This window comes from Brassica napus, chromosome A2 (genome assembly GCF_020379485.1).
Source record: "Brassica napus cultivar Da-Ae chromosome A2, Da-Ae, whole genome shotgun sequence".
NCBI classification, from domain to species: Eukaryota; Viridiplantae; Streptophyta; class Magnoliopsida; order Brassicales; family Brassicaceae; genus Brassica; species Brassica napus.
In genome coordinates this window covers 11,749,505-11,775,922 of record NC_063435.1, presented here as the reverse complement: position 1 = coordinate 11,775,922, position 26,418 = coordinate 11,749,505, and the positions used below count along the sequence as shown (strand labels likewise).

Genomic DNA, 26,418 nt, shown 5'->3' with positions numbered 1-26,418 from the left:
TGAATGATTAAATACTATAAATCTTTATTTAAGCCAAAAAATACAAATTTTGACGAAAATTTAAAAAATGATGGGATGAAGGTTCGAACCCTAGACAATAGCAAATACGAATGCTACTCTACCACTAGACCAAAGACACTCATTGAAAATATATGCCCACCACTAATCATATATATAAACTGATCGGGATGAATTAATGGCTTCTTCTTCCTTTTTAACGAGAAAAACTCGACCCTTCCTCTTCTATTTTTAACCACTTTCCAATCCAAACTCCTCGCCATATCTGATCAAAATCCTTCTTCGGTTCGAACTAGGATTCGGAGGTTTAGCGAGATTGATAATGCATATGGAGAACACTACTAGTTCCGATCACGAGTTTCGTTCAAGTCGTTTGATGATCGTCTCCAAGAAAGTCGATTGATATTCTCCGGAACCGTTTCTCCAATCGGGGGTTACTCTCGCCGTCATCCTAACCACGAAGCCACTACCGTGTATCGCTCTCTTTGCCTTCGAGGTTTTGTGGTTCAAGGTTCTCTAGATCCTATGAATCATGGGTTAGATGATGTGTTTAGAGTTATTAATGACATAGGGTGGTCTTACACGGTGTTGCATATGAATCCGTTCTGTCCTAGAGTTGTGAGAGAGTTCATCTCAAACATACCATTCTACGAAGATGGAGCTCTAATTAAGGGATTTGTCTGCCGTTTCTCCCCTTCGGTGATCAACCAATTGATGATGACACCAACCATTGAGCACTCTTATCAGTGGAAAGAGGTTGTGCTGAATCAGGCAATTGCACACCTCACCGGTGGTCAATGTGCTGGATGGACAGTGTTTAGTCTCAATGCTCTGCTCGTTCCCTTCAAAATCATATACCGCGTGTGTGAGCGTAGTTGGCTTCCAGGTCCGGACTCAGATTTGATGATGAAAAAGCGTCTCCGCCTCATGTATGCTGTTACGAAACGCAAGCAAATCGACTTTGGCCAGTTTGCGTATGAACAAGTGATCGACATGACCCGCGTAAGAGACTTGGAAACGAGCTTGATATTTCCAAATCTTATTTATCAGTTCTTAGTGCTTCAAAAAGAAGTCCCTCTGTTACCAGGAGATGAAGATCTTATTGGAAAAGGTATCCCCATCTATGACTCAGGAAGTGATGGAAGTGGTCCAAGGGGACGTAGAAGACTTTGTTAGTGTAATAGCGAAACATTTTTTGTGAAGTCAATCTTTCTCTCATGAATGTAGCTAACATATGATCTTTTTGGCAAGTAGCTTGTGTTCGTATCCTCTTCAAAAGGGAAGAGGAAAGAATACGAACTTCCGAGTACGAGCGAGGTCACATGCCTTATCGTGGGTGATATGTCATCAACAATTGGAGAACAAGATATAGTGGTTCAATTCCAATCTGACACTTTGCAGCATATACGTGACGATCACCCTCTATACATGAGCCTCCAATATCCGCTTCTGTTTCCGTATGGCGAATATGGGTTTCACTCAGAAATCTCCCTGCATCTTGAGACATGCACTTCAAGAACAAGGCAATTCGTGACCATATGGCAATACTACGCTTCTCTAATCCAAACACGTCTTAATCAAGGGATGACGTTGATTAAAGGCGGTCGTCTCCTCCACCAATTTGTTGTGGATGTTTATACATCAATTAAGGAAGATCGATTGAGGTGGGCGAGGAATAATCAAGAAATCTTGCGGGCCGAGCTCTACAGCAATGTCCTTGATGTTGTAAGCAAAGGTGACACTGATGCTAAAATTATTGGTCAGAGATTTATACTGCCGCCAAGTTTCATTGGGGGGCTTCGGTACTTAGTTGAGAAATATCACGATGCTATGGTTATTTGCAGAGAATATGGGAATCCATATTTGTTTATCACGATGACAGCCAATCCTAACTGGAGCGAAATTAAAGAACATCTTGAGAAATACAGTGGAGATTCTCCGAATGATAGACCAGACATCAAATGTCGAGTCTTTAAGATGAAGTTAGATCAACTCCTCAAGGATTTCAAATCAGGAACTTTCTTCAAGCCATACAAGGCAGCTCTCCACCGAATAGAATTTCAAAAAAAAAGTCTCCCTCACGCACATATATTATTGTGGTTAGGAAACTCAACCAGAACACCAAGTGCAGAAGAAGTGGATGAAATAATTTCGGCCGAGCTCCCAAACAAAGAGGAATACCCAGTTGCGTACGACTTAGTCACAAAACACATGATCCATGGTCCATGTGGGCTCCTGAATCCGAAGTCACCGTGTATGGAAATAATGTTTGCACGAAAAAGTAGCCTCGGCCGTATAACAACAACACTTCGATTGACAAATCCGGGTATGTGTTATATCGTCGACACCGGAACGACGATGTGTCTACAGTAAAGGTTGGGCTGTACTAGACAACATTTTTGTCGTACCTCATACCATTAAGGTTCCGAAGAAGTACGAAGCTCATATTAATGTTGAATGGTGTAATCGTAAAAGCGCGGTAAAATACTTATTCAAGTACATAACCAAGGGCGTTGACCGAGCAACAGCTGTTATTGAGAACAGAAATACAGCAGCTACATCTGACGCCACGGGATCCAAAGGATCAAAGGAGAAAGTCGTCAGGCAACGCAATGAGATCCAAGACTACATCGAAGCCCGATATTTATCAGCTTGTGAGTCTATGTGGCGCACTTTCGCATTCCACATACACAAAAGAAAGCCATCAGTTGAGAAGCTTATCATTCACTTGGAAGGCGAACATAATATTACAGTTAAATCAACAGATAACCTCGGCCGTGTAATCCGCAAACCAGATATCGAGAAGACAATGTTCACTGAATGGATGGTTTTATGCAGAAGGTCAGAGTTTGCGCGGACACTAACATATGTGCAGATTCCTGAATATTTTGTATGGAACAACAATGCTAAAGTGTGGACTAAACGTAAGAAAGGAAAAACCATTGGCCGAGTCGTAGCTGTCCATCCTTCAGCAGGCGATCGATACTATCTGAGGGTCCTCATTAATAAGATTAAGGGTCCTAGAAGTTATGACGAGCTAAAAACATACAACGACGTGAAATACCCTGCTTTCAAATCAGTTTACCACGCACGAAGCTATTTGGACAATGATGTTGAATGGCTCGAGAGTATGTCAGAGGGTGCTCGAACGGCCACCCCATACCAGCTTCGTGATATGTTCGTCACATTCCGAAACAATTTCTTCGTCGCAAGCCCTAAAAAACTATGGGAACACTCATGGAAATCAATGAGCGAAGACATACTTCACAAGAGGCAAAGGATCTTAGGCCACGCGAATCTGGAACTGGACGATAAGACCCTAGAGCAATACACATTGATAGAAGTAGAAAAGTTGATGCGCATGCAAGATCGCTCCTTAAATGATATTAAAGATATGCCGAAGATCAACCATGTTTTGCTCAAGGAATTGGGTAACAGTTTGTGGAACCAAGAAATGGATTACGATGTTGCCGAGGAAACACTAAGACATGACAAGCAGTACAACTTACTTAATGCTGAGCAGCGTGCGATCTATGAATCAGTCTTAGAGTCTGTTGATAAAAAAGAGGAAAAACTTTTCTTTGTATATGGCGCATGAGGCACATGAAAAACATTCCTATACCAGACTATTATATCCAGACTTCGCTCAAGAAAACAAATCGTTCTACCAGTTGCTTCTTCGGGAATAGCCGCATTGCTACTGCCAAACGGGAGAACAGCTCATTCTCGCTTCAATATTCCGTTGAAGCTCGACAAAGATAAGCTCTGCAACATCAAACCAGGTACAATGCTGGCTGAACTAATTAAGGAAACGGACCTCATAATTTGGGATGAGGCACCTATGACACACAAGCATGCTTTTGAAGCATTAGACAAGACGTTGAAGGACATAATGTCTATGAAAAATCCACCCGTAAAAAATCAGCCTTTTGGCGGCAAAACAGTTACGTTAGGTGGTGATTTCAGACAGATCCTACCGGTCATTCCACAAGGTAGTAGAGCTGATATTGTATTAGCTTCGATAAGCCATTCATATCTATGGAATAGCTGCCACAAGTTCTCTTTGAAAACAAATATGCGAGTCAATCAGGATGAGAAAGAGTTTTCCGAGTGGCTTCTCAAGGTCGGGGAAGGTCGTCTTGAAACAGGACAAGAATATGAGGATGATGCATACCATGATCAATTCATAGATATCGATGAATCTTTGATTTGTCAGAGTTTTGTTAACCCATTGGAAGGAGTTGTTGATGCTGCATATGGGGAAATCAACAAACCAATGAATTCCCAGACTTCCTATACTGATAAAGCTATCCTCACACCCCGTAATGAAACCGTCGATGAAATCAATGCTTACACCATCTCACGGACCGACGGGGTATCAAGAGATTACTTCAACTCAGACAGCTTTGAGTTATCAGATACTACATCATATCAAAATGATACATTATACGCCGTTGAGTATCTCAACTCATTGGAATTCTTGGGTTTGCCTTCGTACAAACTAACTCTGAAAGTTGGTGCCCCAGTTATGCTTCTGCGAAACATAAATCAGAAAAAGGGATTATGCAATGGTACGTGAATGATCCTAACACACGTTGGTGATCGCGTTCTGAAGGCCAAAATTATCACTGGCTCCCACATTGGAGAAGAGGTCTTGATCCCAAGAATTGTGCTTTTTTTATGATGAAACAAAGTTACCGTTCATATTACGTCGGCGGCAATTTCTTATCAGATTGTGCTACGCAATGACAATCAACAAAAGCCAAAGCCAGAGTTTAAAAGAGGTCATCTTATATCTGCCTAAACCGGTCTTCTCTCATGGTCAACTTTATGTGGTCCTCTCACGTGTCACAAGCAAAGCAGGATTAACGATCATCAAAACCAAAGATTCCCACCAGCTGAAAGTGAAGAACATAGTCTACAAAAAAATATTCAAAGGCCTTCTTTCCGACAAAGGTAATTTTAAATAACTTAGTAGTTTTCACTCCCATCATTTTCAGAGGTCTTATGATAAAATATTATATTCACAGATTAACAGTGTCTAATTAAAAAAGGACTTAAACATAGGTTTTTCTTCATCTACGTCAGGTACAAACCTTTTTATATAAATAGGAATACTGTTGCATTTACCATAATTTATGCTAACTAACTTATTTTTATCCAATTTTATGTCATTTCTTTCTTACGACCTAAACACAGCTTCTGATCTGCGAAAGACTTAATTTATTTTTTCTATTATTTACTTTACTTACGACTTTTTTTTAGACAATTGCGTAAACTCGATATTTACCAATTTTTCAGACATTTTAGAATATACAATGTTTCCATTTCAAACAAAATTATTGAAACTTATAATCAAAAATAAATTATCAACGTACTTTTCCGCGCTACGAGTATCGTCTAATAGTTTAATTTGCGTCACACTAAATTGCATTATAGAGATCAAAATCAAATGTCAGGTATGTAAATTTTCTTTCATTAATCTATATAACTAATAATAGTTGTATTGTAGGGAACTTGAACTTCATGCCTCTAATGAATCCTTTAATCAATGACTAAAGTTCGACCCAATTTTGCTTCTTTATGACATGAAATTTGAATTTTCAGAACTCTATAATTGTTTCAGTTAATGTGCTGCTTAATCAACGAGTTCCAGTAATTGCGCATCTAGAGAATTTGGAGATGAAATGGGCCATAAAGCCCATGGTACAAATAAATATATCGCGGCCTACAGCGATATCGAACGGTAGAGAAGGAGAGTGCTATTAAGGAACGTGATATACTGACCGTTGGATGTTATGTGTTATATATGATTAAATTGTGCAGGCGAAATCGGCAAAGGAATCGCAAAACCCTCCATCGCCGTTTGGATCTGTCTGTCTATCTCTCTTATCTTCTTCTTCTTCTTACACCCTTTGGACCAAGGAAGAACCCTATAAATCGAATAACAAGGTACACCACTCTTCACTTCTTCTTCCTTTCGATTGCTTCTTTAGTGCTGAAGTGGTCAAGATCAGTTTCATGTCTTCATTGATTCAACATACTGTCTTTGTCAATTGAGTATTATCAAAGTAGTGTCTTCTCTGTTCAAATAATAAAGACTTAATCGCTTGTAAAAATTGATACTTAAAGGTTAAGCTCATGGTACATATTACATAACACGAGATTTGTTCTTCCCTCTGCCATGTTTCTTAATCATAGCTTAGATATTTATGCATAACTTCTTAGATACATTTAAAAAAAACATTTTGGAATTAAAGGTCATACCTTTGTAATTAGTTACTGAGTGTAACGAACTTGTTAGATACATTTTGGAATTAAAGGTTATAGCTTTGTGATTAGCACTGTGTGTATGCCTAATTGATGCAGTCAAGAGTAGATATTGATATTTTTTGGGATTAAATGTGTTCCTTTTGCTCAATCAGATGAATAGGGAGAAGTTGATGAAGATGGCTAACACTGTCCGCACTGGCGGTAAAGGGACAGTAAGAAGGTAATCTATCTATCCAAAGTCTCTCTTCTTCTTTTAAGCATTAGGCATTGTTATTAATTATTGTTTAGCTAAACTGTTTTTATATTTTGTTTTCTCATTTATAGAAAGAAGAAGGCTGTTCACAAGACGAACACCACTGATGACAAGAAGCTCCAGAGCACTCTTAAGAGAGTTGGAGTTAACTCTATTCCCGGCATTGAGGAAGTTAACATCTTTAAAGATGATGTAGTCATTCAGTTCATTAACCCTAAGGGTAAATTTCTAAACTTTTTCTCTCCGTTTAATTATAAAATCTCAGCATTTGGTTAAAGCCTTTTTTATTGATGTTGATATTACAGTTCAAGCTTCGATTGCTGCTAACACATGGGCTGTGAGCGGTACACCACAGACCAAAAGTAAGTGTTGTATCTACCATTGTCCACTACTCTCCTCGGCTTATTTGTAATTCTAATATCAAAATCTTACATTTTCCTGCAGAATTGCAAGACATACTTCCTCAGATTATCAGCCAACTTGGTATGTCTTTACCCTCTCCAAGTCTTTTTTCTCCAAACTAGTGATCGCTTGATGTTAACTGATTTCTCTTACTCTGTTTATCTTAGGACCTGATAACTTAGACAACCTGAAGAAGCTGGCAGAGCAGTTCCAGAAACAGTCACCAGGTGGAGCTGATGTTCCAGCAACTATCCAAGAAGAGGACGATGATGATGATGTCCCAGAACTTGTAGTGGGAGAGACTTTCGAGACACCTGCTGCTGAAGAAGCTTCTCAGCCCAAAGCTGCTGCTTCTTAGAGAAACAAGAGCTCACCAGCACACCCCATTCTATGTTCTGTCGCTTTTTGCTTTACCAGCTGTTAAATGTGAGTTCCATTCTATGTCCTGTCTCTACAATCAATCCTTAAAACATAGTCTGTCGGATTCTTGGTTCCGATTATTTACATTATCAGTCAACGTTTCATACATCTTGATGGAAAAAACCAAAATATGTTACATTTTCTTTTCCAATTATTGGACAAATATTGTAAAGGAACATCACTAGTGATCAAGAACATTCCGTTTTGTTCTCCATCTCTTCAGCCTTCCCCTGCTGCGTTAGTGTTTCATAAAGTGGAGCGTTTCGCGTTTCTTTTAGCCATAGACTCACCACACCGCTCAACACGGACGCCGCGCCAATAACAATGAAAGACATCATGGCGTTTTCTCGTCCCAATGCAACTAGCAACGGTGCTGCAGATGCTCCCAGCATGAACGCTTGACACAACAGCGAAACCGCAAAGTTCCTCACATTTGTTGGGAACAGCTCGACGCCATAGACATATAGGACATCGTAGGCCGTTGAGGACGCCATGAACCCAACTGCCTCAACAGCTAGCTGCAGCCATTTGGTAGCAGGTAGTACAGTGGTCACACGATGGAGCGAGAGGACCGCGCAGAGTAAGCACGCGGTTCCAGCTAGGTATGATGAGATTGAGAACAATGGACGACGGTTCATGACCCCTAAGAGGAAGCTTCCGAAGAAAACCGCTGGAAACTCCATCAAAGCATTGACCGCAACGGTTAAGTAGAGATTGAAGTTGAGATTCTCAGCGTTTAGTTGAATACCGTAGTAAACAAAACCAGTGCCAAATCCAGCCATCATCACAATTACAATCCTCTTCACTGCCCACTTAGTTCTCCAAAATTTCTCTGATGACGACGAAGCTCTATCATCTCGTCCTTGTTTCAGATCGACTAGGCTTAGATCAGATGGAAGTTGTTTCCCGTTGCGCCTCGCGAGTTTCTTCAAGACCACCATGGCTTCTTTGTTACGTCCTTTAACAAGAAGCCATCGAGGTGACTCATAGGCAAATGGCAAGAGGAAAACAGCGTATCCAAGAGGAAGAATTGATGTGATTCTGTAAAGGTTTCTCCATGACTTTCTCTCCAAGTAACCCATGAGTGGTAGAGACAGAAACCCTAACGTGAAGAAGAAGAAACCATATTGGCCTACTTGCCCACGCCATTTTTTACCGACGACCTCTGTAGCAAGCACGATACAACAAGAACCGATTCCTGATTTAAAGAATCCGTTGGCAAAACGCAAGAACGCGTAAACCCATATGTTTGGAGAAAAAGAGATCGCTAAAGCTGTGACAAACGTTAATAGACAAGAGATAAGAAGTGTCTTTTTCCGACCGAACCATGAATCAGCAAGATATCCATAAACTCCAGAACCTGTTGGGATAATAACAGAAAGCAACATGAGAATCATGTAAACAGTGTTCAAGATTTAGGGCTGGACACAGAAACCAATCAAACTGAAACAAGTCAGTGTATAACATTTTCTCTGTTTTTTATTAGTTGACGATTTATGTCTGTACACGCATTAAAGTTTGAATAATACTAAATGATGTAGCACAAAAATAATTGAATTTGTACATGAAAAATAAAAACGTTATCTAATTTAGAATTTAAAATGTCTTCTAAAACGTCATATATATATATTAAAAAATCGGAAAGAGCACTTTCCTGACCGTTAAAAAACAAACTTAAGAGACTAGATTAAATTCCTACCGAAAAGAGATCCGATGAAGAATAGAGTGGATGGTAGAGCAACAAGAAACTTATGTTCACATATAAGATTCCATTCTGAAACAATAGTGTCGCTCTTTCCTCCAACCCATTCCCACTCTCCGGTGGACAGTCCACACAACATCGAGCCTTCCACGATGGCTCCTGTTGTGAGAAGCCTCGCAGCGGGCTTAGCGTCTGAGAAAATGGATATAAGAGTGGACTGAGCATCGAAGGTCCAAGCAATAGAGACCAAAAGAGCATGCACGATCTGACCAAACCCTAGTGCTCCGATGTGTTGCTCGATCACCTCGTCAACTGTGAGTGCATAGCCATTGTTGGATTGTTGTTGACTTGTTGCTTCTCCTTTCTCGGATGCTGATGAATCTGTCGATATATTTGGTGATGTCTCAACAAGCTTCGGAGTTTTTTGTTCAGTAGGTTTCATTTTTATGTTGTTTCAGGTGTATGTAATCCTGTTTAAAGGTTTTGTTTTGTTGGTTGAGAATATATGTCTTAAGAAGCAACCGTATATATATACACATGGTCGAGCAACGTTTTGTATCACTCGCGAGTAAACAATTCTAATAAAAGGATATTATGGGTAATGAGTCATTATTATTTTATAGTTTAATCAACTTTTTCTTATATTTTATGTTTATATATATATTATCTGTTGAGTTTGATTATTCATTAACTTGATATTTTAATTTAAAATTGAATAAAACAAGATTTACTTAAAACTTGTCATCAAACTATTAACATTCATCTAAGTACGTATAACTCTTTACCAAAAATTTAAACAAAAAAAAAGAAAGACTCAAAGGAGGAACGATGACACTGTAAAAGCGAACTACAAAGATTAACCCTTTCTTTCGCAACCGCCGTTGTCGATCTCGGCAGTGGCAACCCTCCTTCCCTTCCGATGACTAAGAAAAAGAAACCTCCTCGTCAATCCCAGTCCTCCCCCCCTAAATCCCCTCCAAAAATCCCCTCCGACTCGTCTCTCAATTTCACCTCACCCACGGATCTTGTTCCCTCCCTTCCGATGGTCCCTCCAGCGGACATTACTCTTCCTTCGGTGTCTTCTGATACTTTGCCAGTTGACCCTCCAAGTGTAACTCCAGCGGCGTCTTTGGAATCTCAGACCCAAACCCTAGATCCCTCTTCTGAGACTTCCGACGAAGTGGTATCTCCTCCGAAATCTGACTGGTTGGGCCTCTTTAAGGGACCTAGAGCAACTATGAAGAAGAAAGGAACCCCTTTTCTCCTGGAATCAGGTGAGATTTGTGTGAAGATCCCAAATGAGGTCATTACCAAAAATCAAAACAAATGGGATGCTTTCATACTGGGTCAATTCCATGGAAATCTTCCTCCACGAAACACTCTCCTAGCTATTCTCAATGGCATCTGGAGTAATCGCGCTAAGGATATCACCGTGTCCAAGCTAGGACCGAAATCTGTTCTCATCCGGATTCCTTGTCCATTGACTCGTCAAAAGGTTATAAATCAGGGCATTTGGCACATAGAAGGGCAAACAATGTTTGTAGCAAAATGGGAACCAGGACTCACTCTTGCTGCCCCTGAGATGAGTGAAGTTCCTGTTTGGTTGGAATTCACTGGGGTTCCTCCGCAGTTCTTCAATGAAGAAGGCTTGGAGCATGTGGCAGGAGCTCTTGGGCACCCGCTATACCTACACCCATCCACCGCAAATCTGACAAATATAGAGGTGGCAAAGGTGTTCACAATCATAAACCCATCGGTGCCAATCCCGGAAGTAATGAATGTCCAGTTTGAATCTGGAGTTATCAACCGTGTGGAGGTGAATTGCCCTTGGCTCCCACCAACGTGTTCCCATTGCCAAGAGATTGGCCACACTATCAGGCGATGTCCGACAGCTCCGATAACGTGTCCTACTTGCAAGTCGTCTAGTCACTCTCAGGAAAACTGCCCCCGATCCAAGAAAAATTTACCTCCCGGGAAATCATCTACTGAAGATCCAGCGAAAGATCCTCACACTTCAGTAAATAGGAAAAATCCCAGTCGCAGGAAAAAAGAGAAGAAAAAGAAAATGGATCGTTCTTCTTCGCCCATCCCTTCGCCAGATAAGTACTTAATTGTGGATGATCCAAAGAGGAGTCTTTCGATTGAGGAAAAGTCAGCTGATAAAAAGAGTGGGAAAAAATTAGCAAAGTCCCCTCAGGGAGATATTGATGGTACTTCTCGTCTCAGTCGGAAATCGGCGAGAAAAGCTCGCGTCGTCTCTTCATCCTCAGATAGCTCAGAACAGGAATCTTCAGAATCTGAAAGCTCTGATAGTCCAGTCAGCGACGCCTCTTCAGACCCTCTTTCAGAGGATGATGACAACCCGACAGTAGACACTGCTTTTACAGAAGTTATCTCTAAAAAACAGAGAAGATATGGGAAAAAAGCTGCGGGGAAGGTCCCCAAAAAAATCTCAATAATTTCATGATGGTGATCGACTCTTTCTGCTGGAACGTAAGAGGCATTAATAAGAAAATTAAGCGTAGTAGTCTCAGGAAATGGCTACGGCAGTCCAAGCCGTATTTTGGGAGTATCATAGAGACTAAAGTGAAAGTTCACAATTCTCACCGGATGTTTAATTCAATATTTCCGGGGTGGAATTTTTCAGCCAACTACGAGTTCGCCGAGCTAGGACGGATATGGGTCGTTTGGGATCCTTCAGTTAAATTGACTATCCATTCCAAGTCAAGTCAGATGATCACTTGTCTAGTTGAGCTGCCACACTCCACTTCGGAAGTCGCGGTCTCTTTTATCTACGCTCTAAATTGTAAATATGGGAGAAGATATCTTTGGGAGGAGTTAAGTTCTTTGGCTACTGATCCTATCATTATGGGCAAACCATGGGCTGTCTTGGGAGATTTTAACCAAACTCTTAGTCCGAGTGAAAGTTCTAAAGGAGGTACAAGAATCCCTCGTGGTATGAAAGACTTCAGGGAGTGCATTCAACACGCTGAGTTGTTCGATCTGTCAATAAGAGGAAATGAGTTCACCTGGTGGAATAAGCAGACTGACTCTCCAAACTCGAAGAAACTGGATAGGATCCTTATAAATGATTTATGGCTGCTCCAATTCCCCCAGGCTTATGCGCATTTCGGAGAACCTGATTTCTCTGATCACGGTCCAAGTAGTATTGTCTTTGGCGAAAGAACTAAGGCCAAAAGACAGTTTATGGTTTCCCACTTCTTGTTCCATCACCCTGAGTTTCTCCCACGGGTTGCCATTGCCTGGCAGCAAATGGAAGTTTATGGAACTGCAATGTATTCTCTTTCCAAGAAGCTCAAACTCCTAAAGATTGAGATAAAAGAAATAAACAGAGAGCACTTCTCAGATTTGGAAAACCGAGTCAGGGAAGCTCACTCAAATTTGATCTCCTGTCAAAATCAAGTCTTGGCAAACCCGACGGTATTACTTGCTGCTCAAGAGAAAGAAGCTCAGAGTAAATGGCTAACCTTAGCCCTTGCGGAAGAACGTTTCCTCCAGCAGAGGTCTAGAATTCTTTGGCTGGAAAGTGGGGATCAGAATTCTGCCTTTTTCCATCGTATGGTGGTTTCACGACGCGCTATAAACCAAATTCACTACCTCCTGGATGGGGCGGGGAATAGGCTGTCAGACATGGGAGAAATCAAGTTGCATTGCGTGTCTTATTTTGAAGAATTATTTGGCGCCTCTACTACTGCCCTCACAGCAACCAGTCAAGCTCAAATATCCTCCTTCACATCGTTTAGATGTAGCGACGCTGATAGGACTTTGCTGACAGCTCCGGTCACACCGGCAGACGTGAAACATGAGGTCTTCGCACTTCCAGCAAACAAAACACCTGGACCCGACGGCTACTCAGGTGAATTCTATAGGAAAACATGGGATATAATTGGAGAGGACGTGACTAGAGCAGTACTAGAATTCTTCAGAAGTGGGAAACTCCTCAAGCAGTGGAACTGTACTGCAGTATCTCTAATTCCAAAGAAGGTGGGGGCTGATAAACTGGTGGATTACAGACCGATTTCTCTTTGCAATGTTGTTTACAAGGTAATCTCAAAGATTCTCGCCAGGAGACTGCAAGCGATCACTCCACATATGGTCTCTAATACTCAATCTGCTTTCATTAAAGGGAGAATGCTAGTGGAAAATGTCCTCCTTGCCACAGAAATGGTTCAAGGTTTTAATCGCTCAACCATCTCAAAGCGTGGGCTCCTCAAAGTGGATTTAAGGAAGGCTTTTGATTCTGTGAACTGGGATTTCTTGTTGAAGATTCTTCAGGTAGCTGATTTCCCGCCGGTGTTTACTCAGTGGATCGCTCAGTGCATCACCACTACTTCCTTTTCCATCAATGTTAATGGAGAACTATGCGGTTTCTTTAAGGGGACTAGGGGTCTGAGGCAAGGGGATCCCCTCTCCCCCTCACTGTTTGTAATGGCCATGGAAGTCTACTCAATTCTGTTAAAATCTCGTTTTGAATCCGGAAGAATTGGCTATCACCCCCTTGGACGAAACCCAGCTGTTACTCACTTAGCATTTGCGGACGACATCATTATCTTATTTGATGGCAAAGGTACATCACTTCAATCCATTGCTGATTCTCTGGACGTTTTTAAGGACATCTCAGGTCTACAGATGAACAAAGACAAAACGGATCTCTTTGTAGCAGGACTGAACCCAGAGGAAACTAACACTATAACCTTGTTTGGTTTCCGAAAGGGTTCTCTCCCTATCCGTTATCTCGGTCTTCCTCTCATGCATAGGAAGTTGCAAAAATCAGAGTACTCTCCTCTCTTGGATAAAATAAGAGCAAGGTTCACGAGCTGGACTGTCCGGTGTCTCTCCTTTGCAGGGCGTCTTCAGCTTGTATCATCGGTTATCTATAGTCTGCTGAATTTCTGGATGAGCGCTTTCGTCTTGCCCAAATCCTGCCTTAAAGCCATTGAAAAAATGTGTAACAGATTCTTATGGGGAGGGGATATCTCAAAGAGGGCATCTGTTAAGGTTTCATGGACGACTGTATGCCTGCCTAAGATAGAAGGAGGTCTCGGCCTTCGAAATCTTTTAGTTTGGAACAAGACTCTGATTCTTAAGCTTATCTGGCAAATCTTCTCATCCTCAACCTCCCTTTGGGTAGCTTGGGTTCAAGAACACAGGTTAAAAAGGAAAAATTTTTGGTCCCTCGAGATTCAAACGTCTGATTCCTGGATTTGGAAGTTTCTGTTATCTCTCAGACCCCTAGCAGAAACACTAATCAGTTCTTGCACTGGGGATGGCGCAAATACTAGTTTCTGGTTTGATAACTGGTGTTCTCAGGGACGGTTATTGGAGGTTACAGGTGAAAACGGTCCACTACTCTTGGGTATCCCGGAACAGAGCACGGTTCAAGAAGCTCTCTCTTCTCGGGACTGGCAGGTCCCCTATAGATCGAGGAATCAGAATGTCGCTACTGTGCGTTCTCTGCTGCAAAACTACGCATCAAACCATGATTTACTCGCCTCCGACACTGTCCTTTGGGGACCACGAGATCGGCAGAAACATGAGTTCTCAACGAAAATCACTTGGGAGCTCTTACGACCAAAGGAGGACAACAAAGGATGGTTCAATGCAGTATGGTTCAAGCATTCTGTTCCAAAGCACTCCTTTAACTTCTGGGTGGCAAATCTTAATAGACTACCGGTAAATGCTAGGATAGCACAATGGAGTCCACATCTCAGTCCACTTTGTACCCTATGCACTACCCACGATGAAACAAGGGATCATCTGTTCATCAACTGTGTGTTTGCCTCTGAAATTTGGAATCTCCTCTTCCGACGGCTGGGACATCATCTGAACCATCTTCAGTCTTGGAATGATCTCATCAGCTGGCTCTTGGCTCCTTTCAGATCGAGTAAAAAGAAACTTCTTTGCAAAATGGCTTCTCAAGCAGCAGTTTACCTCATATGGAAAGAGAGGAACAACAGAAGACATAATGTTCAACCCACTACACCGGATATCTTGTTCAAACAACTAGATAGACTTATCAAAGATACTCTCCTCGCTAGAAGATTAAAGAAGGGCTGCTCCACTCTTTTATCTCTTTGGTTCTCTTATGGCTAATAGGTTTTCTCTTCGGATTGACAAAAACATTAACTTCTCTGGCTTTTTATCTTTTTTTGGGCCACAGGAGTTTTAGGCTTTTAAGCTTATGTAACCATGTTCTTTTGGTAATATAATTTACATTTTATCAAAAAAAAAAAAAAAATTTAAACAAAAACTGTGTTACTCTCTTTTACTTCTATTTCTCGTCCATGTTTTCTTTGTCTGCAGATGTAACGCTTTGCAAAAAAAAACGTGACTCTTTTATATTGAAAACAAATATAACAAATTAAACGAAAAAAGTTACGGTTAGAATAAACAAGATAAAAAAGAATGTGTGAAGCATAAGGATAAGGCATTGCTGAGATTACAAAATTAACTCCGAGATGTGTCAACATGCATGTGAGTTCCAAAACTCATTAACATTTGTTTGATCGTGGTTTCAAAAAGTTCGGTTCTATTGTGGATTTTCGCTGAATAAGACATGAAAAATGAGTTTTAATTTTGGAAGAAACTCTTTGTAAGAAAACGTATTCATCCGTAAATAGCTTAGTGTAACGTCTCGGTATGCCAATATGACATTCGCAGTACTCTCTAAAGTATAATTAATATATCAGATGTGGTTCGACGATTAATATACACTTTATCCCTTTACAAAAAGTAAATAGTGCTAGTTCAGAGCTTCTCCAACAGAGATAGAAAAACAAGTTCGTAAAAGCATCTCCAATGTAAAATTCCATTTTTTTCTTCAAAATGAAGTAAAAGTGAAAATAAAGTAAAATTGCTTCAACCCTACTCCATTTTTTACTCTATAATGGAGTGATGAACAAACAAAAAAGAGATTACTCCATTTATGGAGTAAATTTCATTATGGAGTGAGATATGGAATTGGGTTAGAACATTCTTTACTTAATATTCACTTTTACTCCATGTTAGAAAAAAAAATAGAGTATGGATAGAGATGCCCTAAAAGCATCCACAACCACAAATCTTTAAAAACAAATCCTTAACAACAACTTTTAGAATATTTTAGTTTTTTTCTTTTTTTCGTCCGAATTTAAAGAAAAAAAAAGTTGGCCAATCGCAAATTCCTACGCGGCGGTGAAGTCCGCACACAGTGAAGAAACTGTCAGGAAAGAAATCCTTAAATTGGAATTTCAAGAGGTAATTGTGGTACATATTCTTAAATATTTGAGCCCCACATATTATTATAATAATTTATTGTTAAAGATTTGTTGTTAAGGATCTATGGTTATGGATACACTAACGATTATTTTATTTTATTTTAAAAAGAAAGTGGAGTGAAACAGCGAGGATCGATTTGGTGCAGACAACTTTTAACAATCTTTTAGTATACTCTAATGGCATTTGTATTTATTTTATTAGTTCGCTCTTTTATGTTTTAATTTTTGAAATAATTATATTACTTTTAATAGTATTATATTAACTCTAACTGGTAACCAAATTATAGGAAAATATTATGGTAAAATTTTTGGTTCCTCAAGTTTTATACTAATTAAAAGTTGAACTTTTGGTCAAATTATTAACAAATAAGTCTCATACTATTTCTTTTAATTCCTCATGAAAAAAAAATTTATGAAAAAAAAATTTCTTTTTCAATTTTGACGAAGAACAAAATAACCAAAAATTTATATTTTTTATTCAATTTTTCAAATGAATTTTTGTTTATTGATTTTTTCAGTTTTTCCATTTATCAAAGAGTCGGCCAGTCGAAGCCATTAGCTAGATATACACCGTAGGAACATCTTGCCGATAATTTGCCTTTTATATACACGTCAGGCCCGATTTAGTTTTTGGGTGGACTCTGTACAAGTTTTATTCTTTTACATGAGCTACAGAAGTAATAATCATACAATAAATAAAAAGAAAATACCAGCAATAGATACACTGTTCGTGTAGAACTCAAAAATCAGCCAATAAAATTCTTTCTTTTGGCTATGTCACAGACCATTTTTGTGTTGGGCTTCTAATAATTTTTTTAATCTGTTAATTTGATTTGTTTGGCCCGTTTCATTTGTCTATAAAATTTATATATTTTAAATATTAAATATAAATTTAAATAACAAATTTTAATTCAATTAATTTTATTTTTGTGTTATATTATAACATTTATTTGTTTTGATATAATATTTGACAAATGAAAATGAGAATAAATTTTAAAAAGGATAGTTAGGAGTACTAATCAGTAAAATTTAAACTTATACAAAATACTCAATACAGAGTAAAAAAAAAGTAAATAACAATGTGATCAACGAAGAGTTAATCTAAAATTTATGAAATAATTATATATTTTCTGAATTTTAAAATGTCATCAATGGTAATAGTAAAAATATTTTCTTATGTGCCTAAGTCTATGACAAATGTTATAGTTGCCTACAAGTCATTGAAAAACTAAAATATTTGTAAGATTTCAAGATATCATAAGCACTAATTCCAAAATATATAAATTTCACAATAATTAACAATATACAATATTTTTTTTTAAACTGATCAAAATAACGCAATAAAATTAGTAATGGTCATAACACCGTTAGGAAGATTTTAATACAATAAATATAGAGAAATCACTGGACATAAGAAATATTTTAATACAACAAATATAGAAAAATCATTGAAAATTTCAAATGAAAGGAAAACAAAAAAAATCCAAAAGAAGTAGACCCAGAAGGTTGCTTCCTCTTTGGACGATCTGATCTTCAGTGTCCCTTTTCTTTGCAGTGATTGCAAAATCTCTTGGCTTAGGATCCCTATGAAATGGTCTTTTAGCTATCAACTTCTTTTTATTTCCACGGCTATTTTCACCACTGATAAATAATCCGCAAGCCTGACTATCTGTCTCTAAGCTCAATGCTTTATGGAACAATTCCTTGGTATGAAGAGCTGACCTAACGTCTTCCAGTTTCACTGTAACCTTACCAACAATGAACGATTGCACGAAGTTCTCGAAGGAGTTTGACAAACATACCAACATGATTAGTGCAGCGTCTTCATCCTCCACCTTAACATCAATATTACGCAGCTCTAATACTATTGAATTTAATCTGTCAAGATGGTCACGAAGGTTCATACTTTCATGCATTCTGAGAGAGAAGAGATGTTGCTTCAAAATTAGCTTTTTTTGTTAGAGACTTTGTCATGTACAAGCTCTCTAACTTCTGCCACAAACTAGCAGTTGATTTCTCATCCGAAACTTCGCAATAATTTTGTGTGCTAGATACAACAAAATTGTTGAGAATGCCTTATGTTCCAAAACCTCAATTTCAGCAGAATCAGTCTTCTTCCCTGACAAAAGTGCTCAGTTGCATTGTTGCTTCAACAAAGCTTGCATATTTATCTGCCAAAGACTAAAGTTATTCCTTCTTGTAAACTTGTTGATCTTCGCGTTTATCCCATACATCTTCTCACCAGATTACAAACCTGAAGCTATAATACCAGTTTGTTGTGACGGATGCGAGAAGAACAGATGCAGAACACACATATGGATAACACAATAAACAAAAAGAACACAAAATTTAACGTGGTTCACCAATAGGCTACTTCTATGGAGCAAAGAGAGACTTTTATTAATGGATGATTTACATAAATTTGTCTACAAAAGGAACAGATCAGATTGCTTTCTATTTCAACTGCTACTTAGGTTTAGAGGAGACACAAGATATATATATATATATAGTGGTTTCCTATCTTGTATAAACCTAGTACTAATGGGCCTCATACACTAAAGCCCAAACAAATTCGGATTACCTAGAGCATAAAGTGCAAAATGCAGTTTTTCTGAAATAGGCACATCAGTGCTTTAGATAACTCAAATTTTCCTATAATTTCAAAGTGTCGACTACAGGTTTCTGAATTGAGTACTTCAGTGCTGTAAATGAAACAAGGCAATACAACACTTCCTGATTTTTTGTTCCGGCTATCTATCTAATACTAAAAGGGTTATATGAGGAGTAGAGAGGCTGTCCACGTCAGCAATTAATTCAAGCCAATAAAAACGTTTTATTCTGCCACGTCATAAGAGCCTCAAGTCGACAAGTATGAAAATCTGATAACATCTCTGGGCCAATAATAATTTTCAGTGGCCCACTTGAACCCCAACTCAGAAAAACCTAAACTCTGATAACATAATTATCCATAATCTTTTTTTCTTCGTCGTTTGGAGGACTCACTGCAATTCACCGTTATCACACACAACCCACACTCCCTCATTCAATTATTTTCTTAACTCATTCCTTGATGGTTTCGTTTCAACTTCCTCTATTTCTCCTCCTTTATAATTGAATGACGGCGACGTAGTTCACCTTAGAGTAGGCCAGATTCTTCCGGATCTGTGACAAAGCGTTATATGAGGGATTCAGGTCGCGCCATGGAGCTCCGATCGACGAGCTTTGCCCATGGGCGGCGTTGTGATAAGCCGTCGCGGATCGAGGTGGATAGGCGTGAGAAGAAGGTATGGAAGGCGGGAGTGTTGATTGGTGGCTGAGCTTGAACAGCTTGCTGATTGGTGACAGGGAGCAGTGGTGGAGTGGACATGGCGGTGGCGCGTGAGGTTAGGTACGACTGATTTAGGCGAGAGGTTTGGATCTTAAGATTGGAAAACAAAGAAGTGCAACTGGTGGATCAGATCTGAGAGAGAAGCCATGAAAGAAGAATAGAAGAGAGGTGGTGAATGTGAGCGTGCCAGGAAAGGGTGTGATGAGGATGATGTCTGTGTGAGAGAGAGAAAGAAAAGCCAAAGAATGTTCTGTCTCAATACCTTCAAGTCACGGGTTCGACATTTCCGTTTGCCTTTTTTTTGGAATCCTTATACCTGGATCAATTTTATTATTTTGTTAATCAAACTAGACATGGCAAATTAAATACCAAACCAAATTACAAAACTAAACCAAAAATAAGAATAACTATTTTTATATTTCTAACATCCAAAATATTTGGAGTTAAAAATCAAATGAATACTACAAAATATATTTTAGATTTAAAACTATTTTAAAACTAAAATATTTAATTTACCTATTTTCAAATTATTTGGTGTATTTAAAATAATTGAAATAATCTGATTTATCTCTCTTTTTATTTGAACCATCCAAACTATTCAATATTTATAAATTATATCAAATATATCTAAATTATTATTTATGAAGTGATTTTTAACATTCGAGCTCTCATGTTAAAAGTTAGAGTGATTAATGTCTATGTTACTCTTAATAAATAATTAACACTATCTATTATGTTAGACATTGTCAAAAAATAAAAACATATTTAAAAATAGAGAAAATGACTAGGATAGCATTAAAAAATTTTTGTCACAAATATAGCATCTAAAAATAAAAATGACCAAAATAGCACTTAATGTTTTATCAAAAGAGATAAATATACACTTATATCTCAATGGTAAATTAATTTAGACATTAGGGTTTAGAGTTAAGGGGTGGAGTTTAGGGTTTAGAATTTAGTTTTTAGGGTTTAGAGTTGGGGAATGGGATTTTGGGGATAAGATTTCAAATTTTGAAAAATAAAAAAAAAAAAAAAATTCAAAAATAAATGCTATTTTGGTCATTTTAGTTTTTGAGAGCTATTTTTGTGACATAAACTTAGAAATGTCCTATTTTGGAGATTTGCCCTTAAAAATAAAAATATAATTATTCTATATACTGTGTTATTATCAAAGCAATTTCTTTTTATCAAGAGCCCTCAGCTACGTTCTGTTTTTAAGAATCCAGCTTTGGTTTCGCTGGGCTATATCTCTTTTATGTGGATGCATTGTGAAAAGGGGATTCATTCAAATTTTAAGTTTTGGGCAAGCAACAAGGTTAGATCCTCATGTCCCTTCTTTCATAGATTAGTCAACGCATTCTATTGAAAGTGATGTAATCAACATTACAGTCTGAAGTATTTAGGAGTTGAATAAATCGACTTCAATAAATTGTGTAGTTATTAGTTGGCTAAGCTATGATACCAACCAAAAGATGAACTCAAGGCAAACTTAACCTACTCATCGGAATAAAACCATCAAGACAAATCAAAGCTATAGAAAAATAAAAACTCTTCAAACATCTTTCTATTTTTTATTCATGTTTTAATAATTTTTTATATTACATCTTCAAATTAATTCTTCCGCCAAAATCTATCCTCATCAATTAATTCATAAACTAGAAAAATTGGTGTACAACATATAATAAAATCTTAATTAAAATAAACAATGAAATTTGATTTTTTCATAGCTAATCATCTAGAATTAAAATATTTAAAAGTACTTTCCGCGCGTAGCGCGGACAAAGACTCTAGTTTACATAGATGTTATTGGTTTATATATTTTGATTGATTTAAAAATCCATATAGTATTTATAAATCCAAGTAAAATGTGTAAATCCGGAGGTTTTCCCTCGGATTTGAGTCTTTGTATTTTTAACAAAAAAATTCAAACAAATCCATTCAAATCCATTATAAAATCAAATATATTAGTAAATCCGTACGATTGAATAACACTTGATTTGATATAAAATTTATGAATCATTTAACCAATAACAAATGATTTTAATACAGATTTTAAAATTATAGAACCAATAACACTAGATTTAGTTCGGATTTTCAAATCCATTAAAATACAACAACCAATAACCCCTACTAAAGTTTCTTCAATCTTCAATGTTAAAAAAACTTCTATGCGGTAACTAGAAGGTTTTTATTGTAGAGGATTAACTACTAGCTTGACAAATTATTTGAGGTGTATTAGTTAATAAATTATTAATTTATTTTATATTTATGTAAGTATTTAAATTTTTGGGTTTTTATTTTTTTTGAAAAATTATCAAAATTAGATATAAAAAGAAATTAGACGAATTATAAATTTATAATAACATTATTATTTAGTTTAATAGATTTAAATGATTTTATATTGATTTAAACTGATTTAAAGCAATTAAAAGGATTTATAATGATTTAAATTAGTGTGAGTCGAATAAATTAGATAAAATCATTGGCTAGTACAATTTTGCGGTTTAAGGAGATGATTAGTCACTGCCCAATCGATTTTTAGGACTTTTTCAAAATAAACAATCAACGTTTGATACAATTTAGTGGAAAACCGAAAGGTTTTTTACATGTTTCAAATCATTGGACATACAACGCAGAAATGAACAGTACTAGTGATCAAGAGTGTTCTGTTTCGTTTTCCATCTCTTCAGCCTTCCCCTGCTGCGTCAGTGTTTCATAAAGTGGAGCGTTTCTTGTTTCCCTTAGCCAGATACTCACTACGCCACTCAACACAGACGCAACACCAAACACAATGAAAGACATCATCGCGCTTTCTCTCCCCAATGCAACTAGCAACGGTGCTGCAGATGCTCCTAGCATGAACGCTTGACGCAAGAGCGAAACCGCAAAGTTCCTCACGTTTGTAGGGAACAGCTCGACGCCATAGACATATAGGACATCGTAGGCCGTTGAGGACGCCATGAACCCAACCGCCTCAACTGCTAGCTGCAGCCATTTGGAAACAGGTAGTGCACGGGTCACACGGTGAAGAGAGAGAACCGCACAGAGTAAGCAACAGATTCCAGCTAGGTATGATGAGTTGGAGAACAACGGACGACGGTTCATGACCCCTAAGAGGAAGCTTCCGATGAAAACCGCTGGAAACTCCATGAGAGCGTTCACCGCAACAGTTAAGTAAAGATTGAAGTTGAGATTCTCAGCGTTTAGTTGGATTCCATAATAAACAAAACCAGTGCCAAATCCAGCCATCATCACCATTACGATCCTCTTTACTGCCCATTTAGTCCTCCAAAAGTTCTCAGATGACGAGAAAGATGGATCATCTCTTCCTTGAATCGGATCGACTAGGCTTAGATCAGCTGGAAGTTGTTTCCCATTGCGCCTCGCGAGTTTCTTCAAGACTACCATGGCTTCTTTGTTACGTCCTTTGACGAGAAGCCATCGAGGGGACTCATAAGCAAAGGGCAAGAGAAAAACAGCGTATCCAAGAGGAAGAAGGGATGTGATTCTGTAAAGGTTTCTCCATGACTTTCTCTCCAAGTAACCCATGAGTGGTAGAGATAGAAACCCTAACGTGAAGAAGAAGAAACCGTATTGCCCTACTTGCCCACGCCATTTCTTACCGACGACCTCTGTAGCAAGCACGATACAACAAGAACCAATTCCTGATCTGAAAAAACCGTTTGCGAAACGCAAGAACGCGTAAACCCAAACGTTTGGAGAAAAGGAGATCGCTAAAGCAGTGACAAACGTTAAAAGACAAGAGATAAATAGTGTCTTTTTCCGACCAAACCATGAATCAGCAAGATATCCATAAACTCCAGAACCTGTAAGGAGCAAACAAAAATGCAGTATGATAATCAGGACTGGCCTAAGAAACCAATCAAACTGAAAGTAAACTAATGTTTAAAAAAAAAATTAAATTAATGTATAATAATTTCCCCGATTTTTATTAGTTGACGTTTTAGGTTGTATACACAAATTAAAAAAAAAAATTAAAAGACTGAATAACCAAAAAGGTCATATACCATAAAATAACTAACAAATTTTATTAAAAAATTGAATACGTTATCTAATTTGAAACAAAAATATATACTAAAACGTCATGTATTAAAAACGAAGGAGAACTCTCCAAACCGTAAACAAACGAACTTGGATTAAGATTCGTACCAAAGAGAGATCCGATGAAGAAAAGAGTGGATGGAAGAGCAACGAGGAACTTATGTTGACATATAAGATTCCACTCTGAAACAATAGTGTCGCTCTTTCCTCCAACCCATTCCCACTCTCCGGTGGACAACCCACACAACATCGAGCCTTCCACGATGGCTCCCGTTGTGAGAAGCCTCGCAGCGGGCTTAGCGTCGGAGAATATGGATATAAGAGTGGACTGAGCATCGAAGGTCCAAGCAATAGAGACCAAAAGAGCATGCACTATCTGTGCAAACCCAAGTGCTCCAATGTGTTGCTCGATCACCTCGTCAACTGTGAGTGCATAACCATTGCTGGATTGTTGTTGGCTTGTTGCTTCTCCTTTCTCCGATGCTGATGGATCATTCGATATGTTTGATGATGCAGCCACAAGCTTCGGAGGTTCAGAAGGTTTCATTTTTTCTGTTGTTTCAGGTGTAAATAATCTTGTTTTAAGGTTTTGTTTTGATGATTGATATGTCTTAAGTAAGTAACCATATATATTTATACACATGGTCGAGCTACGTTTTGTATCACTCTCGAATAAACAAGCTAATAAAAGGATACTGTGGGTATTGAGTCACTAATTATTATAACCAATTTTTCTTATATTGTGTGCCTATTTTATATGTTGCGTTTGATTGGTACATTCATTAACTTGAGATTTTAATTTAAATTTGGAAAAACAAGATTTGCTTACAACTTCTCACCGAACTATTAACATTCATGTAAGTACGTAACTCTTTACCAAAACTTTAAACAACAAAAAGTGTGTTACTCTCTTTTATTTCTATTTTTCGTCCCTTTTTTTTTGTAAAAAGGTTTTCATATTAAAGTACAAAAAACTACACGTATGAATTTTCACTCATAAGTTTGATAAAGTTTGACACAAATCAAAGGGTATAGAAACTCTAGATAAAGATTCACATTTGAATCTTAGAAAACAAGATAGTTAAAGACATTAACTAGTGATTTTGGTTTCCTCGGCCACGATGTAACGCAGATGTAACGCATTTGCAAAAAACGTGACTCTTTATATTGAAAAAAATATAACAAATTAAACGACAAAAGTTACGGTTAGAATAAACATGATACATGACGAGAAAATTAAAAAGAATGTGTGATGCATAAGGATAAGACATTGCTGTAATTACAAAATTAACTCTTTGATGAGTCAACATGCATGTGAGTTCCAAAACTCATTAAGATTTATTTGATAGCGTTTTCAAAAAGTTCGGTTCTATTGTGGATTTTTGGCCGAATAATACATGAAAAATGAGTTTAAATTTTGGAAGAAACTCTTTGTAAGAAAACGTATTCATCCGTAAGTGGCTTAGTGTTACGTCTCGGTATGGCAATGTGACATACGCAGAACTCTTTTAAGGTATAATAAATATGTCAGATGTGGTTCGACGATTAGTATACACTGTCCATTTTCAAAAAGTAAATAGTGCTAGTAGCCTAGTTCAGAAGAAAGGTAATCCCCTCTATATTAAGATAGAAGCATTATCATTTAATCCTTTTACACTATATTGGACACGTGACAACTTCACATCAATTTCAATTTGAATATGCTGATGTGTCGGTCTCACAATCGTTTAACAATTAATGCGTTCACATACTAATTTTTTTTAATTTTATCGCAGATAATTTAACGTGTTCACACTTTTTTTTAATCAGCTCATTTTAGTTCTTCTATTTTTAACCTTTCTATATGTGAACTGAAGTTCTCTACGTATAACTACTGAATAATATCATTTGAAAGAAAGAAATTAAAAAATGATTAAGATTCACATCAACTAAAATGCTGGAATGAGAATGTTTTTATAAATTGAAAGTTTTGTATCTTGTCGATCTTAACTATGGTTGAGACTTCTGTACACGAATGAAATAAATAATTGCGATTGGTTATGAATTAAGAAAAAATTGAGGTAAGAAAATACCACACACAAAGTTGGATTTTTAGTTAAGCCAATTATTGTTTTTGTTTACAGATTTCTCATATCAGACCAAATATTATAAACATAATCAGATTGCAAGAAAAAATCAGGAATCAAAAAAATTTTAAAAGAAAAAAAATCGTGAAATCGATTGAAAAACAGAATTCAAGTGCCGAGTGAAGAGATCACATTATTTTCCACGCAACTCTAACACTTTTCATTCGATTGTATCGTGTTTTTATTATATTTACCAAGAATATTTTATAAGAAAATACATTTTATTGGTTTTAGGATACATCAATTTTGCAACATTCTTAAAAATATTGACACGATTTTCAATAATTTTATTGGTATTTTTAAAGTATAGTCCAACAATTATGTATATTAAATAAATCGAGAATATTTGTTTTACATTTATTTTATTTTGTTTTATATTAATAGAAAAAATAGGTCTGGATAAAACATCTGGATCTAAAGAACCGAACCAAACTAAAATTGATTAAGTACTCAGATGGATCTAAAAGTTTAATATCCAGATAACCAGATCCGAATTTGATCCAAACTAACAGATTTTGGATACCAAAATATCTAAATCACAATTATATATTTAAATA

General features: G+C 37.4%; 5 protein-coding genes across 5 annotated transcripts; 3 read left to right on the top strand and 2 right to left on the bottom strand.

The window, feature by feature from the left end:
• The first annotated feature begins 543 nt into the window (after positions 1-543).
• Positions 544-4,597, top strand: LOC106413133. The gene is made up of 4 exons (XM_013853966.2): positions 544-1,189; positions 1,298-2,055; positions 2,441-3,567; positions 3,658-4,597. Exons 1-4 carry the CDS (start codon positions 544-546, stop codon positions 4,595-4,597), a joined length of 3,471 nt encoding a protein of 1,156 aa, XP_013709420.1.
• A 1,214-nt stretch (positions 4,598-5,811) lies between these two features.
• On the top strand, positions 5,812-7,520 carry LOC106399469 (nascent polypeptide-associated complex subunit beta). Its single transcript, XM_013839958.3, has 6 exons — positions 5,812-5,970; positions 6,444-6,511; positions 6,616-6,764; positions 6,850-6,906; positions 6,989-7,027; positions 7,114-7,520. The coding sequence occupies exons 2-6, from the start codon at positions 6,444-6,446 to the stop codon at positions 7,302-7,304; spliced, it is 504 nt and encodes a 167-aa protein (XP_013695412.1). The 5' UTR covers positions 5,812-5,970; the 3' UTR covers positions 7,305-7,520.
• Positions 7,349-9,520, bottom strand: LOC106399459 (organic cation/carnitine transporter 1-like). The gene is made up of 2 exons (XM_048757478.1): positions 9,066-9,520; positions 7,349-8,726 (listed from the first exon to the last, which is right to left on the bottom strand). The coding sequence occupies exons 1-2, from the start codon at positions 9,508-9,510 to the stop codon at positions 7,555-7,557; spliced, it is 1,617 nt and encodes a 538-aa protein (XP_048613435.1). The 5' UTR covers positions 9,511-9,520; the 3' UTR covers positions 7,349-7,554.
• A 467-nt stretch (positions 9,521-9,987) lies between these two features.
• Positions 9,988-11,535, top strand: LOC106413141. The gene has a single exon (XM_013853972.1). It carries the CDS (start codon positions 9,988-9,990, stop codon positions 11,533-11,535), a length of 1,548 nt encoding a protein of 515 aa, XP_013709426.1.
• Positions 11,536-22,189: 10,654 nt separating this feature from the next.
• On the bottom strand, positions 22,190-24,455 carry LOC106423527 (organic cation/carnitine transporter 1-like). Its single transcript, XM_048757476.1, has 2 exons — positions 23,844-24,455; positions 22,190-23,500 (listed from the first exon to the last, which is right to left on the bottom strand). The coding sequence occupies exons 1-2, from the start codon at positions 24,376-24,378 to the stop codon at positions 22,329-22,331; spliced, it is 1,707 nt and encodes a 568-aa protein (XP_048613433.1). The 5' UTR covers positions 24,379-24,455; the 3' UTR covers positions 22,190-22,328.
• Positions 24,456-26,418: the final 1,963 nt, after the last annotated feature.